The following is a 12,844-nucleotide window of genomic DNA, read 5'->3' as shown; positions in this document are numbered from 1 at the left end:
AAGAGTAGTGAGAAAGTACTGGAGCTGACACTTGGGATGCCCCTGCAGAGAGAGACTTCAGCTACAGAGAGTTGGGAATAGAAGTGCTGAGTGATATAATGACTGTTCCAACAGGCATTAGATGTGGTTCAAGCCCACCTGCTAGGGAATCACTCCTGAGGCAAGTCACATTGATCTTTGTGGTTTAGCATCTGTCGTGTAGTCTGTATGAAGGAAAGAGACTACCAGGGCTGCGTGTTGTGACAGCAGTCAAAAAAAGCAAGGCAAAAGCACTGCTGAAACCTGCAAACTGGTAGTAGGGCAAAATCTAAGATGTAGAGAATGCTAGACAGTGAGCTTCCTCACTGATGGGGAGACCTACAGCAGCTTTAGTGGCAGTATAATGTCAATGTGCCTGAGTAGTTTGAAATCAAACTTTCATGGTTTTGGCAGTAGAGGAAAGGTTTAGAGAACAAGGCCTGTAGTCTGCAGAGTCCCTAGCAGCCCCAGGTTTGCTCTCTAATTGGCAAGTGTGTATACACTGTCTGTTTTTCCTTTGTTCTAGTTTTTCATCGTTTTGCTGATAATTCTCCTGGCAGAGCTGATATTACTCATTTTGTTCTTTGTTTATATGGACAAGGTAAGCGAATATGCCATATGGATTAATTATCTGTACTAGCATGTAAACCAGGTTCAGTTTGCTTTTGTTTGATGGAGGTGTGCGAGTTCCCCTTGCTCTTCACTTTGGTGAAGGTTTGACCTTGAGATCTTGGCTGTTTTCTGTAAGCTGCTTCTGCAGGGGGAGGAGGGGAGGAAGTGGGGAGGAGGGCGAACAGGAGAGAAGAACCTGCTGAGCTTTACAGTTTCCTCCCTAAAATAAAACCATGGTCCAAATCCTCTCTTTTAGTCTCCTAAAAGCTAACATAGCCTTCAACATAGTTGTTTGATGTCTCTGCAAGAGGCTGATCATCTTGTGGACCTGGGTTGTGGGAGGTCCTGCTTAGGACCTGGTTAGCTTCTTAGGGCCAACCCTTGAACAGAACTGGAGGAGAGAGGCCTGGGATATTCACAGGTTATTCAGATGCTACCAGCTATCTCGCTTGACTGGGCAGTCCCAGAAAGCTTGACAAGGTGCTGAGCAGATCAAGAGGCAGCTTCTCACAAGGCCCATCTGTAGGAGTCTCCTATCCAGTAGACACTAAGTGAACTAGGCACAACTGGCTGGCCTGCCATATAGGTAAAACTGGAAAAATCCTTGGGGAACTGGAGAACGCTGCTGAACACAGGACAGCGCCTTACAGTATGCACATGCCCAGACTGGTTTTAAAACTGAGCTCCTGCCAGATTTCTGTCTCTTCCCAGGCTGTCTTTATGATGCCTGCCACTTTGAGGGAGCTGGGGTGTGCTACTGATTTTGAATGGGATGTCAAAGAGGGATGAAACAGATCTTACAATATAGTTGACCTTTATGCCAGGACCCATGGGTTAATCGTTTCTCTGCCACCAGCTCACTGCTGTCAGAGCCAAGGCACGTTCCTACCTGCATCCAGGACTCCAGGCTCAGACTGAAATTTATACAAGAAAGGGGACATCTCAGATCTCCTGTTAAGCATTCCAACTTTCTCCTCTAAAGAAAGAAGAGCACATCTACAAGCCTGTACCCACAAGGAGAACAATATTAATGTCCTTTTTCAATCAATTTTTTTATTGCCCATTTATTATAGCCTGCCTGAACCTGTGCAAGGGATAACTATGTTAAGGTTGGGAGGCTGGGACTCTGGTTTTACGATATTAGTTAAATTAGGCCATGGGTTACAGGCAGGAGAGGCTGCTGTGGGGTATTGCCAACAACTGTCGCTGGCAAAATTAAAGTAAGCTCAGCAGATTTCTGCTGATCACTCTTCAGTTAGTTTGGATCAGGTGATGACTGTATGATGGACTCAGCAGAGGGGAAGCTGTCTGGTCCCCTGTCTCATGAGAATTAATCCAGTATTTCGCAGTTTGAGGGAGAGATCAGGCCTCGGCAGGTGCTGAAAGGTCCAACTGACTTGTGAGATTCTTGAAGTTATAATGGAGTTTTTCTACCCATGTTAAGTTTGTGGTGAGGGAAGATGAGAGACACATTCTATATGCAAGTCTATACCATTTGGTCCTTTCCTCTAAACAGCAGTGCATTGACTTTATGTACTTTTTACACTATGCAGGTCAGTGAGAGTGCAAAGAAGGATCTGAAGGAAGGTATGAAGCTATACAACTCAGAAAATAACGTTGGACTGAAAAATGCATGGAATATCATTCAAGCAGAGGTAACATATTTTCTCAATAAAAAGAACCCCACAATAATTTGGCCATAAAGGCTGCTGCAGTCTGTTAACTGTGGCATCCACCCCAAGTCTGAAAGATGGCAAATGCAGGCTTTGGTTTCTGATTTTGCACTCTTGAGCATCCAGGGAGTACTGTGAAACCCAGGATCGAAGTGTACTCTGTAAGGTGAAAGATGGGTACCTCTCTCTGAGATTCTCATATCATAGGCACAGAGATGATCTGAAACAGGGGAGAAGCAGCAAAACCTGCACAGGTAGAACTGCAGCTTCGGCAGTTAGGCTGTTGCCCTTCTGCAGTTGTGGGCTTACTTCCTTATGTTTTGGTGTTCGGGCTCATGTCTGTGTGGGCATGGGATAATTTATTTTTGGGAGTTGTTTTTTTTTGTGTGTGTTGTTAAGTATTTGCTTTTAGTGTTCACTGAGCACAAAGCACTTTAACTATATAGAAGTGTTGTGGTAGCCCTTTTGAAAATACCTGGTAGTTTAGGGGGAGTAAAAGTTTGTGGTGGTGCATGATTGACAAATTGTACTAGTTAAATTAATTTATTAATCCTTTACTTTTGCCATAGATGAAATGCTGTGGTGTGAATGACTTTACGGATTGGTACCCAGTCCTGGGAGAAAACACTGTCCCAGACCGATGTTGTACGGAAAACTCCCAAGACTGTGGACGGAACTCCACCGAATTAGTGTGGAAAACGGTAAGGCTCGCTTTGCCCAGGTTAAGGCTTAGGGAGGGCTGGGAAGGAAGAAAATAGAGAGAATTCACATGAAATAAAATGTGACCTTGGGATTTAAATTTTTATCTTTATCATTTTAGGGATGTTACGAGAGAGTTATGACCTGGTTCGATGAGAATAAGCATGTCCTTGGTTCGATTGGGATGTGCATCCTCATAATGCAGGTAATACTGCTATGATCTTTGTCAGCATCGTTTTCATTTGCTGTCAACATTCTTGATTCTCCTGTGCGAAAACTGGTGCTCAATCGCTTTGAGTTTGATCATGATTTAAAACGTCTAGAAAGTGCCAAAATGAATTGAATCGTGGCCACTGAACCGAGTAGTTTAACGTGTTTTAAACAAGAAATGCAGAAGTATCATGATAATCTGTTAAGGTTTTGGGATTCCTGTACCAGTGCTGTACTTTTGGGGCAGAATACCTGACTCTGATGTTTTCGGTCACAGTTACCTGGCTAAACAAGCACAAGCTGTTGGGTAAAAAGGAAGAGGGACTTGTATGTATCAATTCTGAAAAATTGTTGCACGTATGACAAAGAGCCCTGAGAGCTTTTTGCCTCCCTCTGTGCTCTGACAGATACATGTCCGGACATCATTGTGTGCCTTAACGACATACATCCAAGTTTACTAATCAGTGTCGGAGCTTGAGAAATATGGCTAGTGCAGAATGACTTTTAATACCACAGGTGGACCATGAACACAGGTTAACGGTGCGGTTTTGGCAGCCTCCCTGTACTGAAGCCTTTATTGTTTGTTTTCCTTCAGATTCTTGGCATGGCCTTCTCCATGACACTCTTCCAGCAGATTCACAGGACTGGCAAAAAATATGATGCCTAAAGCCTCTGAAACATTATCACATCAACCCTTCTGTCTCATCATAAAAATGAACAAAAGGAATGACCGCAAAGAGTATCAAGCCTAGCCCTGCTGAGGGAATCCGTCCCATTGACCGATCTACTTTGTTGTTACTTGTCCAGTTATTATCGCAAGTTGTTGCTTGACTCATTTTTTTTGTCTGTTTCACATTTGCCATTTATTTGCCAAAGAGGGAGGAAACTCCCCAAACAAATGGATTTTCTACACAAAATCATAGATCTGCTCTAAGAATGTTTCTTAAGGAAATGTTTTGCTCTACTAATCCATACTTTATGTGCAAAAATTCTGTGTGCTCAACTTCAAGGGAGAATTCTTCAAAGTCTTCCATTAAGTTTTCAACCCTCATGTCCAATTTCCTGGAAGATTCGGAAAAGCCACTCGTAACTGAGAGAATTGGAGCTGCTTTGCAGCTTCTTGTACCTTACGGTGTATACTTTTTTATTATGATTATGGTGATGATTATTATGATGGATATAGCTTAGACTTTAGTTGCCTGACTTATAACTTCTTACTGTTTTTGGTTTTACACATTTATTGTACGTTAATTTGGGAACCACTGTGCGATCTCCAGAGGACATGTTTTCCAGCATTGACAGTGCGGGCGAATAAAGACACAACTTTTCTCAAGTCCATGGGGAGGCATCATCTACCTTTATCAGGGCCCTGAGGCCCTTACTGTAACAAAGGTAGTTCCTTTCAAATCAGAGGCTTTTTCCTCAGGTGGAATGCAATGCCTTCCCATTGGACCAGATGGTGAGCTTCCTACTCCTGTGAGGATAAATTCCAATGCCTTTACTCACCCAAAGCAGTGCCTGGCTGCTTTGATTTCATGCTACTTTGAAAGCTAAAAGTACTGACTAAGCAAGTTATGGCTCCGTGGCGCGAAGGAGAGAGATTGCAGTCTGACCTACTGGCCAGCTGGCACCAGACTTCACAGATCGCGTTGTCTCTTTCAAAAAGTTTGCCCAAGGCATGGCACGCTGCTGGATGCGAGGGAAGGGGATGGCAGTTCAATGGCGACATTGTCATGCCGTGCCCTTTATTGACAGGGTTTCCTCAGGCAGATGACAGCTGTCTCCCTGAGCTGGAAAAGGTGGTTTGTTTAAAGGTGAGCAGATGATGCAGGAAAGGGGCAACTTCCAAAACAGCGCTCAGAGACAGTGTGTGTTGTCACACCTTCAGGTTCTTGCTGACGGAAAACCAAGTCCGTCCAGCGGGGTAGTTCGGCGTTCACTGCAATGCATATTTCTACCAACATTCCTGTTAGAAGACTTGAACGTACATTTCTCTAGTTTGAATGCTGCTTCACTGCAAGCAGCCCTCATTGACCCTTTGTTCCAGGTTTTTGCTGTTTTGTGAAGGAAGAAGGAAAGGCTCAGACATTGGAGGATGTTCTGATTTAACTCCAGCCAGGGCTCGACTCGGCTCTGAAAGAAACTCTGCTTTTTGTATTAGCAGCAGTCAGAAGTGGCCTTCAGGGGTGACCTCATCCAATGTCACTCTCAAAGGGGTACTGTAAGACGGGGTTTACTGTGACATTATTGGGCTGAGTTTCAGAAACTGCTGAGGATGGAGATTTTGTGCCTTTCAGAGCCACGCCATGTCAAACTACTCCTCTGGTAAATGAGTTTCTCTTAATGTCCAGTCTGAACATTTATACTTTAAACTCTTAAAAGGTATCATTTTCATTGTATTGTTCAGCCTATCTTTTCCTTGTGGGCTGAAATAGCTGTTGATCCACTTCATATCTGGGAGTTTTTATTCCCCTGTTTATCTTCCTAGTAGGTCCTGCATGCATCTGTACATCTGGCAGCAACGGTGTTTTGTGTGGCCTGTATGTCACTTATTTTGAGTTCCTGCGAAATCAGTGTGACAGGAAGGAGTGTGAATGTGTGGGAGATGGTAGAGATGAATTTGGGTGTTGCACTGAAGGAGGAGGCTACTATTCTTAGAGCATGGCCCTTGCCCGTGTGAGCACAATGCCCGAAGTTGCACAGGGCTCCTGTTTCCCACTGAAGCAGACAGTGCCGTACGGGTTCAGCTGTTTCACTTGGATTGCCTTTGAAAGAGTCAGGGAAGAAGCAGAGGGAAAGCACAGAAACTGAATCCAGTTTTACTTCCATTTCTAACAAAAATCGGGACCAGGAGCATCTGAGCCCTACTGGAGATGGATGTTCCATGTTGAAGAAAGGGCTCTGATGCCCAGTGTACTTGCTGCTACATGTAAGACTGTATCCAAAGTTGCTAAGATGCGTTCCCATTTTTGCAAGACAAGACAGGGCTTTTTTAATCTGATGGCTCCACTGCATTCTCCTTTTGGGCAGAGGTGCTTAGCTTTCTCTAGCTTTCTCTGGTGTTCAAAAAGAGCAGGGTGCAGGGCTGAGCAGGAGCATCATCTCTGTCCTTTTGGGTCGCACAGTGGTACCTGCCGCATCTTAAATTTTAATCTGCAGTCAGTTTTTGTACAAAAAATGGTAAAATATATTAGTGAAAGTAATAAGGAAATAAAAAATGTTTATGAGTAACTCAGAGATGAAATATGTAGTTGCAAACTGAGCTACTTTGCCTTCCATCCAAACTTATTTTTCTAGAATGCTTCATTCCATTTCACGATCTAGCTGCATAGATCCTGAAATCTTTTTTTAATGACTACTTTTGGCATTTTAAGCACAGTATTAAGTGAGATAGTTACAGGACCTTCAAGTATTCATCTCTGTGAAGCCACCTACAGGAAGGGAGTCAAAAGCAGGGCTGATTTGTGTCTTTAGCTGACTCTCTGGTGTGGGAGGTGATGACAGACATCCTGAAAGGAGCAGAAAAGTAATGCCGTTTTCCAGGCAATAAAAAACAGCCCTGGAAAGCGTGAGGCTGCATCAGTCAGCTTGTCAGAGAAGCCACTAACTGTCCTGTAAATTGGTCAAAGGGAGCTTTGGCTCATGTATGTATGCACTTTTTTTGCTTATGCTGGTGGGTGGCTGTCTGTGTGTTTTCCCCAAACGTCACTCTGATTATTTAACTATAAGTTCTTAGCATGTTTTTAAATAAAAACTGATATTGAGTAAAAGTATCTTTAATATACACAAATATTGATTTGTATAAATGCATACCTCTCTGTACCTCTAATTCGTGAAAGCACAGTTCAAGTGTGTGAAAGTGCTGTTTCTCTGAGTGTTCCTTCAGCCTGTAGCATACCTGCTGTCTCACTGGGCTTCATACTTGGAAGCTGCAGCAGAACTTAAGCAGAGACATAATAGGAGAACTGCTTGAAGAACCTCTGCTTGAAAGCTGTTGAAGTGATAGCAGTGAATTCTGTTCCCTCCTGGTGGTACCAAGGCTGTTAATTATAGGAAGCCCAGGTGGAAGGTGCTCAAAAGAAGCACCCATAGCTAAGTAGCATGTGAAATAAAAGCAATGGCATAAATGTCTCCAAGATGACAGAAGATGCCTTGGATATGTCATGCATTGAGTCCCTGGACTGTGGTCGTGTTAGGCCAACTCTCCTGTCCTGTGTCCACCCTCTATTTGTATGCATGAAATACGAACTCACACGCAGGAACGGTGCAAGCAGAGGGCAGCCGAACTGATCCTCATAACCTTTCCTGGGCAATGTATTGTTCAGGCATAGAAAAGGCAACGAGGAAAAGGGTGTCTTCCCAGCAGATTGTTCTTGGGAGCAGCACACAATAGGGCACACATAATTCCAATGTGACTTCTTTCCATAGAATTGAGCATCTTCATCCTGTAGCTGGCATGGGGAAACCTGGAGATGTTTGCCTATGGGCTAGCCATCTGTTGTGCAGTAGATAGTAGACACTAAGAAGCAACATGCCATTCCCACCAGGTGATGTTTGCACCAGTGTTTCTTCTATGCAATACCTACTTTCGCCTTTATATAAAAGATTTTTACTAGGATGATATAAAAATAAAGGATTTTTTAAAAGGTGCCTCTTTGAGCTCATTTCTCTCCTAACTCCAACTACACCAAAACCAAAAGGGGACAAAAAAAAAATTCCAAAAGGTGACTCACAGAGATCTACTCCAACTCTACTGCAGTTGAAGTCCAGAGCTCTTGAAGCAGTTGCATCTCTGAAAAGATCACAGAATCACAGAATGTTCAGGGTTGGAAGGGACCTCTGTGGGTCATACAGTCCAACCCTCCTGCTGAAGCAGGATCACCTACAGCAGGCTGCATGGGACCTTGTCCAGGTGGGTTTGAGTATCTCCAGAGAAGGAGACTCCACAACATCCCTGGGCAGCCTGTTCCAGTGCTCCGTCACCCTCAGAGGGAAGAAGTTCTTCCTCATGTTCAGCTGGAACTTCCTCTGCTTCAGTTTGTGCCCGTTGCCCATTGTCCTGTCGCTGGGCACCACTGAAAAGAGTCTGGCCCCATTCTCCTGACACCCACCCTTAAGATGCCTTTGTCCTAGCCTTTCTCATCCTCCTTCGAAACAATAACAAAACAGTAATAGGTCTGAAAGATCCCCAAAGAACATCAAATTGTTTTTGAGAGCCTGACAATGTAGGAAAGAGTTTGCAAGTGTCCCACAGAATATAGAATAGTCAAAGATAAGACAAAGTAATAGAGAACTCGAAAGACATCCAGAGAACACTGAGAAGTCTCAGAGAAAATGTGAAAATTGATTAAACACCGAGACAGAGAAAGATCACAGACTAGCCCTCCAAATTCCAGGAAAGTAGAAGATGGTCTGAAAGATCCATAGATGAAACAGTGGAGCCAAGCAGAAGGCAACAAAGCTACAGAGAGTCTGAAAGGGAGAACATAAAAGTAGCCTCAAGGAAGGGAAGAAAGCCTCTAAGTGCCCAAGGAAACAAAACATAGCAGTGTCAAAGAGGGCAAGAAAGCAGTAGACAAGGGAAAGGCCCCCACAGAGAATACAGAAGAGGTTCAGTGCTAACAAGAAAGTATCAGATTAAAGGAGCTCCAGAATACCCAGTAGTACCAAGGGTGGGCCTCAGAGAAGACCAAAAAAAAGGGCAGAAAGCTTGAAAGTGCCCCAAAGAGTAGCATCAAAGAAGGGAAAAACTAGCCAAAATCTGTAAAAGACTTTGAGAACACAGAGTAGTCTCAAAGAGCCAAAGAAACTAGTAGAAAGCCTGAAAGAACCATGACGAACATGCCACAGACCTTGACGACAGCAAGAAAGTAGCAGAGATTCTGGAAGAGCACTAGGAGAGTATGCCAGCACCTGCTAAGAAAGGGGAGAGGCTAAAAAAGAAATAGAGATTAGCCTTGAAGAAGGGAACAAACAAGCAAGGAGGCTGAAAAAGTCACAGGGGAGAGAGGATTAGCTGCTGAGATGCCATGAACCTTGAAGAGAGACTGAAACACCCCCAAAAAACAAACCCAGTTTAACTTCAGGGAAGGGGGGGTGGGGGGGATGTAACCAGCAGAAGGACTGAAGGTGCTCCAAAGCCACCTCAATAAGAGGAAGCAACAGACTGAAAGCCTGAAAGGCAGCCGTAGGAGCTTTGGAGTGGCTAGGGAAGAAGTGGAGTGGTTGAGAGAGTCCCAGAGAACAGAGATGATTTGCAGAGCCTGAGAGACTAGAAGAGACCGTGAAAGAACCTTAGAGAAGACAGAGTAGTCTCAGAGAAGGTAATAAAAGCATAAAGCCTGCAAATGTGAAGAATAACAAAGACCAGCCTCAGAAAGATGGAAAAAAGTAAGCAAGAAAGAGACCCAGAGCATACAGTAGCCTTGGAGAGGTAAAAAAATAAAGCAGAAAGACTGAAAGAATGCAGAGAGAGCAGAGTAGCCTCACAGAGACCAGGAAAGAAGCACAGATTTTAAAAAGAGTCCGAGGAGAACACACGGTACCACTGGAGGGCCACAACAGTAGCAAACAGGCTAGAAGAACGCCACTGCATGCAGAGTATGCTCATGGCAGCGAAGAAACAAGCGGACGGCCCCAAACGGACGCTGAAAGCACACAGAGCAGCTCTCTGAGTGAGAGAGACCACCAGGGAGGAGTTTGAAACGGGTTGAGGGGAGAGCAGAAGGAGCCTGTGGCAGGGCACCATGAAGTCCCTTGACCTGTGGTGTTTTACACAGAAGGCATTAAACAGTCTTGGCCCCAGTATCCATCCCCAAGAAATGCAAACAGCAAGCTCGCTGCCAGTTACTTTGAACAGCTGATCACAACCCTTCAAGCCCAGTCATCCAGCCAGTTCTCCACCCACCCTATCTTCCAGTTTCCCAAACCACACCTCAGCTGTTTGGCCACTGTGGGAAGCTGGGGCAAAGAGCTTGGTAAGTCCAGGTGAACAACACTCACTGCTCGCCCCTCACTCGGGCTGTCTCACTGTACAAAGCTGTCGGGTTGGTTGGGTGTAATTTGTCCCTGGTAAATCTATGCTGTCTTTTCGCCATCGGTTTCTTGTCCCTCACAACTGGAAGCAGCTTTGTGAGGATTTGCTCTGTGATCTCCCCAGGGGCAGGGATGAGGCTGACAAGCCTGTAGTTCTCCAGGGGCTCTTTCTCACCCTTCGGGGGAGATGGCCGGGGGTGGGGAGCGGGCTGTGCTGTGTGCCTCTTCACATCATCAGGAACCAACCCCACTCACTGTGACCTCTCAAAGGTGACAGCAGCTTTGCAGTGACTTTGGTCAGCTGGCTGAGCACCTTTGGCTGCGTTTCAGGTGGGCCCACGGACTTGTGGGGCTTGTCCAGCTTGCCTTTGGGTCCTCAACATGGATCATATGGAAACTCTAAAAAATGTTGATTTCTGGGAAGATGTCTCTGTAAAATGGACAACACTCTTCAGAGGCTGAACTGATAGAACTTCTGCTGAATTAAGACACTACACTGATGGCTAATTATGTCCCTTAACTGTATACTTCAGCATGACTTTGACTTCCCATGTTCAAAGGATTTGCCTAGGAAAGTTACACTGCCCTAGCCATAGAAATTGTGTACTTTACTATCATCACGATAAACTTTATCATCAAGATTCCTCTTTGTATGGGGCTGAGAAGAAGTAGACTAGACTCTGACAATGGTTTTGCTGTGTTATCTTCATGTTTTTGATTTGCTGTTTGGAAACTACATTCACCTGCTCTCGTAAATGGCTTTGAACAAACACTGAAGCAGCAGGATAACTCTGAACAGCATTCTCACTGCTCGGGTCCTTGTCAAATGCATGGCTTCAACTCTGACATTATTAACTCCCAGTTTCAGTTTAGAAAGGTGGAACAGAGTAATCCCAGAATGACTGAAATGAATGAATGAATGAATGAATGAATGAATGAATGAAAAGACTATGTTGTAGTTAAACCTACCCGCCAGCTGCAAAGAAGAAGCTGTTTAATCTTAGCTAAAACAGTCCCCTGTTTCGTTTTTCTCTGGGAATATTTTAGAAACCAAAAGTAAAAGAACTCTGATTCCAGCTGTATGTGAAGAAAAAAAAAAAAAAAAGAGGCAGCAATATTTAATCCTGCCAATGTTGTAGCATTTTGATACAACACAAAATAGTCCTAACACAGCAAGGCTGTACCAGACCTACACAAGCCTTGCGGGGTGAGAGGAAGGGCGGGGGGAAAGATGAACACGAACTTGTTATTAATCATTAGAGTATGATATAGAAGTCTCTGCTTTCAAATCTCAAGAAAAAAAGGTTACTAAACAAGGCCTTGAATACATCTGAGGACAGCAACTTAATCACTGCTTTAGCGGCCTCTTCATTATCCAAATGAAAATTTAAGAGTCACAAATAAAAACAGCATGCTCCGTGCTGCAGTTCTTTTCCTCGCTCATATAACAAGTGAGCATGACAAGACTGTGTGTTTCTTCTGGGAAAAAAAATCTGTTAGCACAGCCTGCTGGTTTTCATCAAAACTGCAAACAAAAAATATTTTTTCTTCTGAGGGTCTCTCGTCTTGAATATTCCCGACTGATAAAGTCATACAATGTGTGACCAAGGAACGCCAATTTTTAACTTACTCCTCTTGCAGACAAGGCTGCACTCAACACTGGACACTGTGGTAGGCATAGTACTTGCACTACTCTGGACCCAAAGTTGTACTTCAGAAATAAATTTTATTAACATTTGGATTCATCTCCTGCTCAAGAGAGAGTCAGCATACACGTAACTCATTGAATACGCAAAACAAACTACATACAATACAATTTTTCTTATCACCCAACGAGTGAGTCACAGCCCAGAAAAAAAGTTCAGACTCCCAGCTAAGAGACAATAAAAAAAAAAAAAAATCCAAAAAAAAATTTCATGGAAATGGAGAGGAGCAGCAAGCCTCTTGCCCCCCGGCCAACCCCATGCAGAAACTGAGCATGGCGTCCATGCTATGGAATATTTCCACTGGCCAGCCCGGGCTGGCTGCCTGGCTGTGCTCCCTCCCAGCTCCTGCACAGGCTCGGTGGCATGAAGAGTTCCTGGGCAGCCTGTTCCAGTGAGCAATCACTCTCCCAGTGAAGAACCTTTTCCAATAGTCCATGTTGAACTTGCCCTGACGCAGCTTCATTCCATTTCCTCATGTCCTGTCGCTGGTCATCAGAGAGAGGAGATCAGCACCTCCCCCACCGCTGCCCGCCTTGACGAAGCTGTAGACTGGAAGGAGGTCCCACCTCAGCCTTCTCTTCTCTAAGCTGAACAAGCCAAGTGACCTCAGCCACTCCTTGTAAGTCTTGCCCTCGAGGCCTTTCACCATCTTGGTTGCCCTCCTCTGGACACACCCTAACAGTCTGATGTCCTTCGTCTACTGAGGTGCCCAAAACTGCACACAGTACTCTAGGGTGGGGCCACACCAGCGCAGTGCAGAGGGGGACAGCCACCTCCCTCGACTGGCTGGCTGTGCTGTGCTTGGTGCACCCCAGGACACAGTTGGCCCTTTTGGCTGCCAGGGCACACTGTTTACTCCTATTCAACCTGCCACCAACCCAAACCTAAGGT

The 12,844-nt window shown here is 44.7% G+C and overlaps 1 protein-coding gene across 3 annotated transcripts in view; it reads left to right on the top strand.

Moving 5' to 3' along the window:
- The window catches only part of TSPAN9 (tetraspanin 9), a 187,672-nt gene extending 179,816 nt beyond the window's left edge, over nucleotides 1-7,856 (top strand). For all 3 annotated transcript variants that reach the window (XM_075440956.1, XM_075440950.1, XM_009937847.2), the window contains 5 exons: nucleotides 545-619; nucleotides 2,184-2,285; nucleotides 2,873-3,004; nucleotides 3,124-3,207; nucleotides 3,808-7,856. In XM_075440956.1, the coding sequence (XP_075297071.1) occupies nucleotides 545-619; nucleotides 2,184-2,285; nucleotides 2,873-3,004; nucleotides 3,124-3,207; nucleotides 3,808-3,879 (465 nt within the window). In that variant the 3' untranslated portion in view covers nucleotides 3,880-7,856. The remainder of the gene's footprint in view (nucleotides 1-544; nucleotides 620-2,183; nucleotides 2,286-2,872; nucleotides 3,005-3,123; nucleotides 3,208-3,807) is intronic.
- Nucleotides 7,857-12,844: the final 4,988 nt, after the last annotated feature.

This window comes from Opisthocomus hoazin, chromosome 1 (assembly GCF_030867145.1).
Source record: "Opisthocomus hoazin isolate bOpiHoa1 chromosome 1, bOpiHoa1.hap1, whole genome shotgun sequence".
NCBI classification, from domain to species: domain Eukaryota; kingdom Metazoa; phylum Chordata; class Aves; order Opisthocomiformes; family Opisthocomidae; genus Opisthocomus; species Opisthocomus hoazin.
Note: the sequence above shows the minus strand (reverse complement) of the source record. Positions and strands in the feature narration are given on the sequence as shown.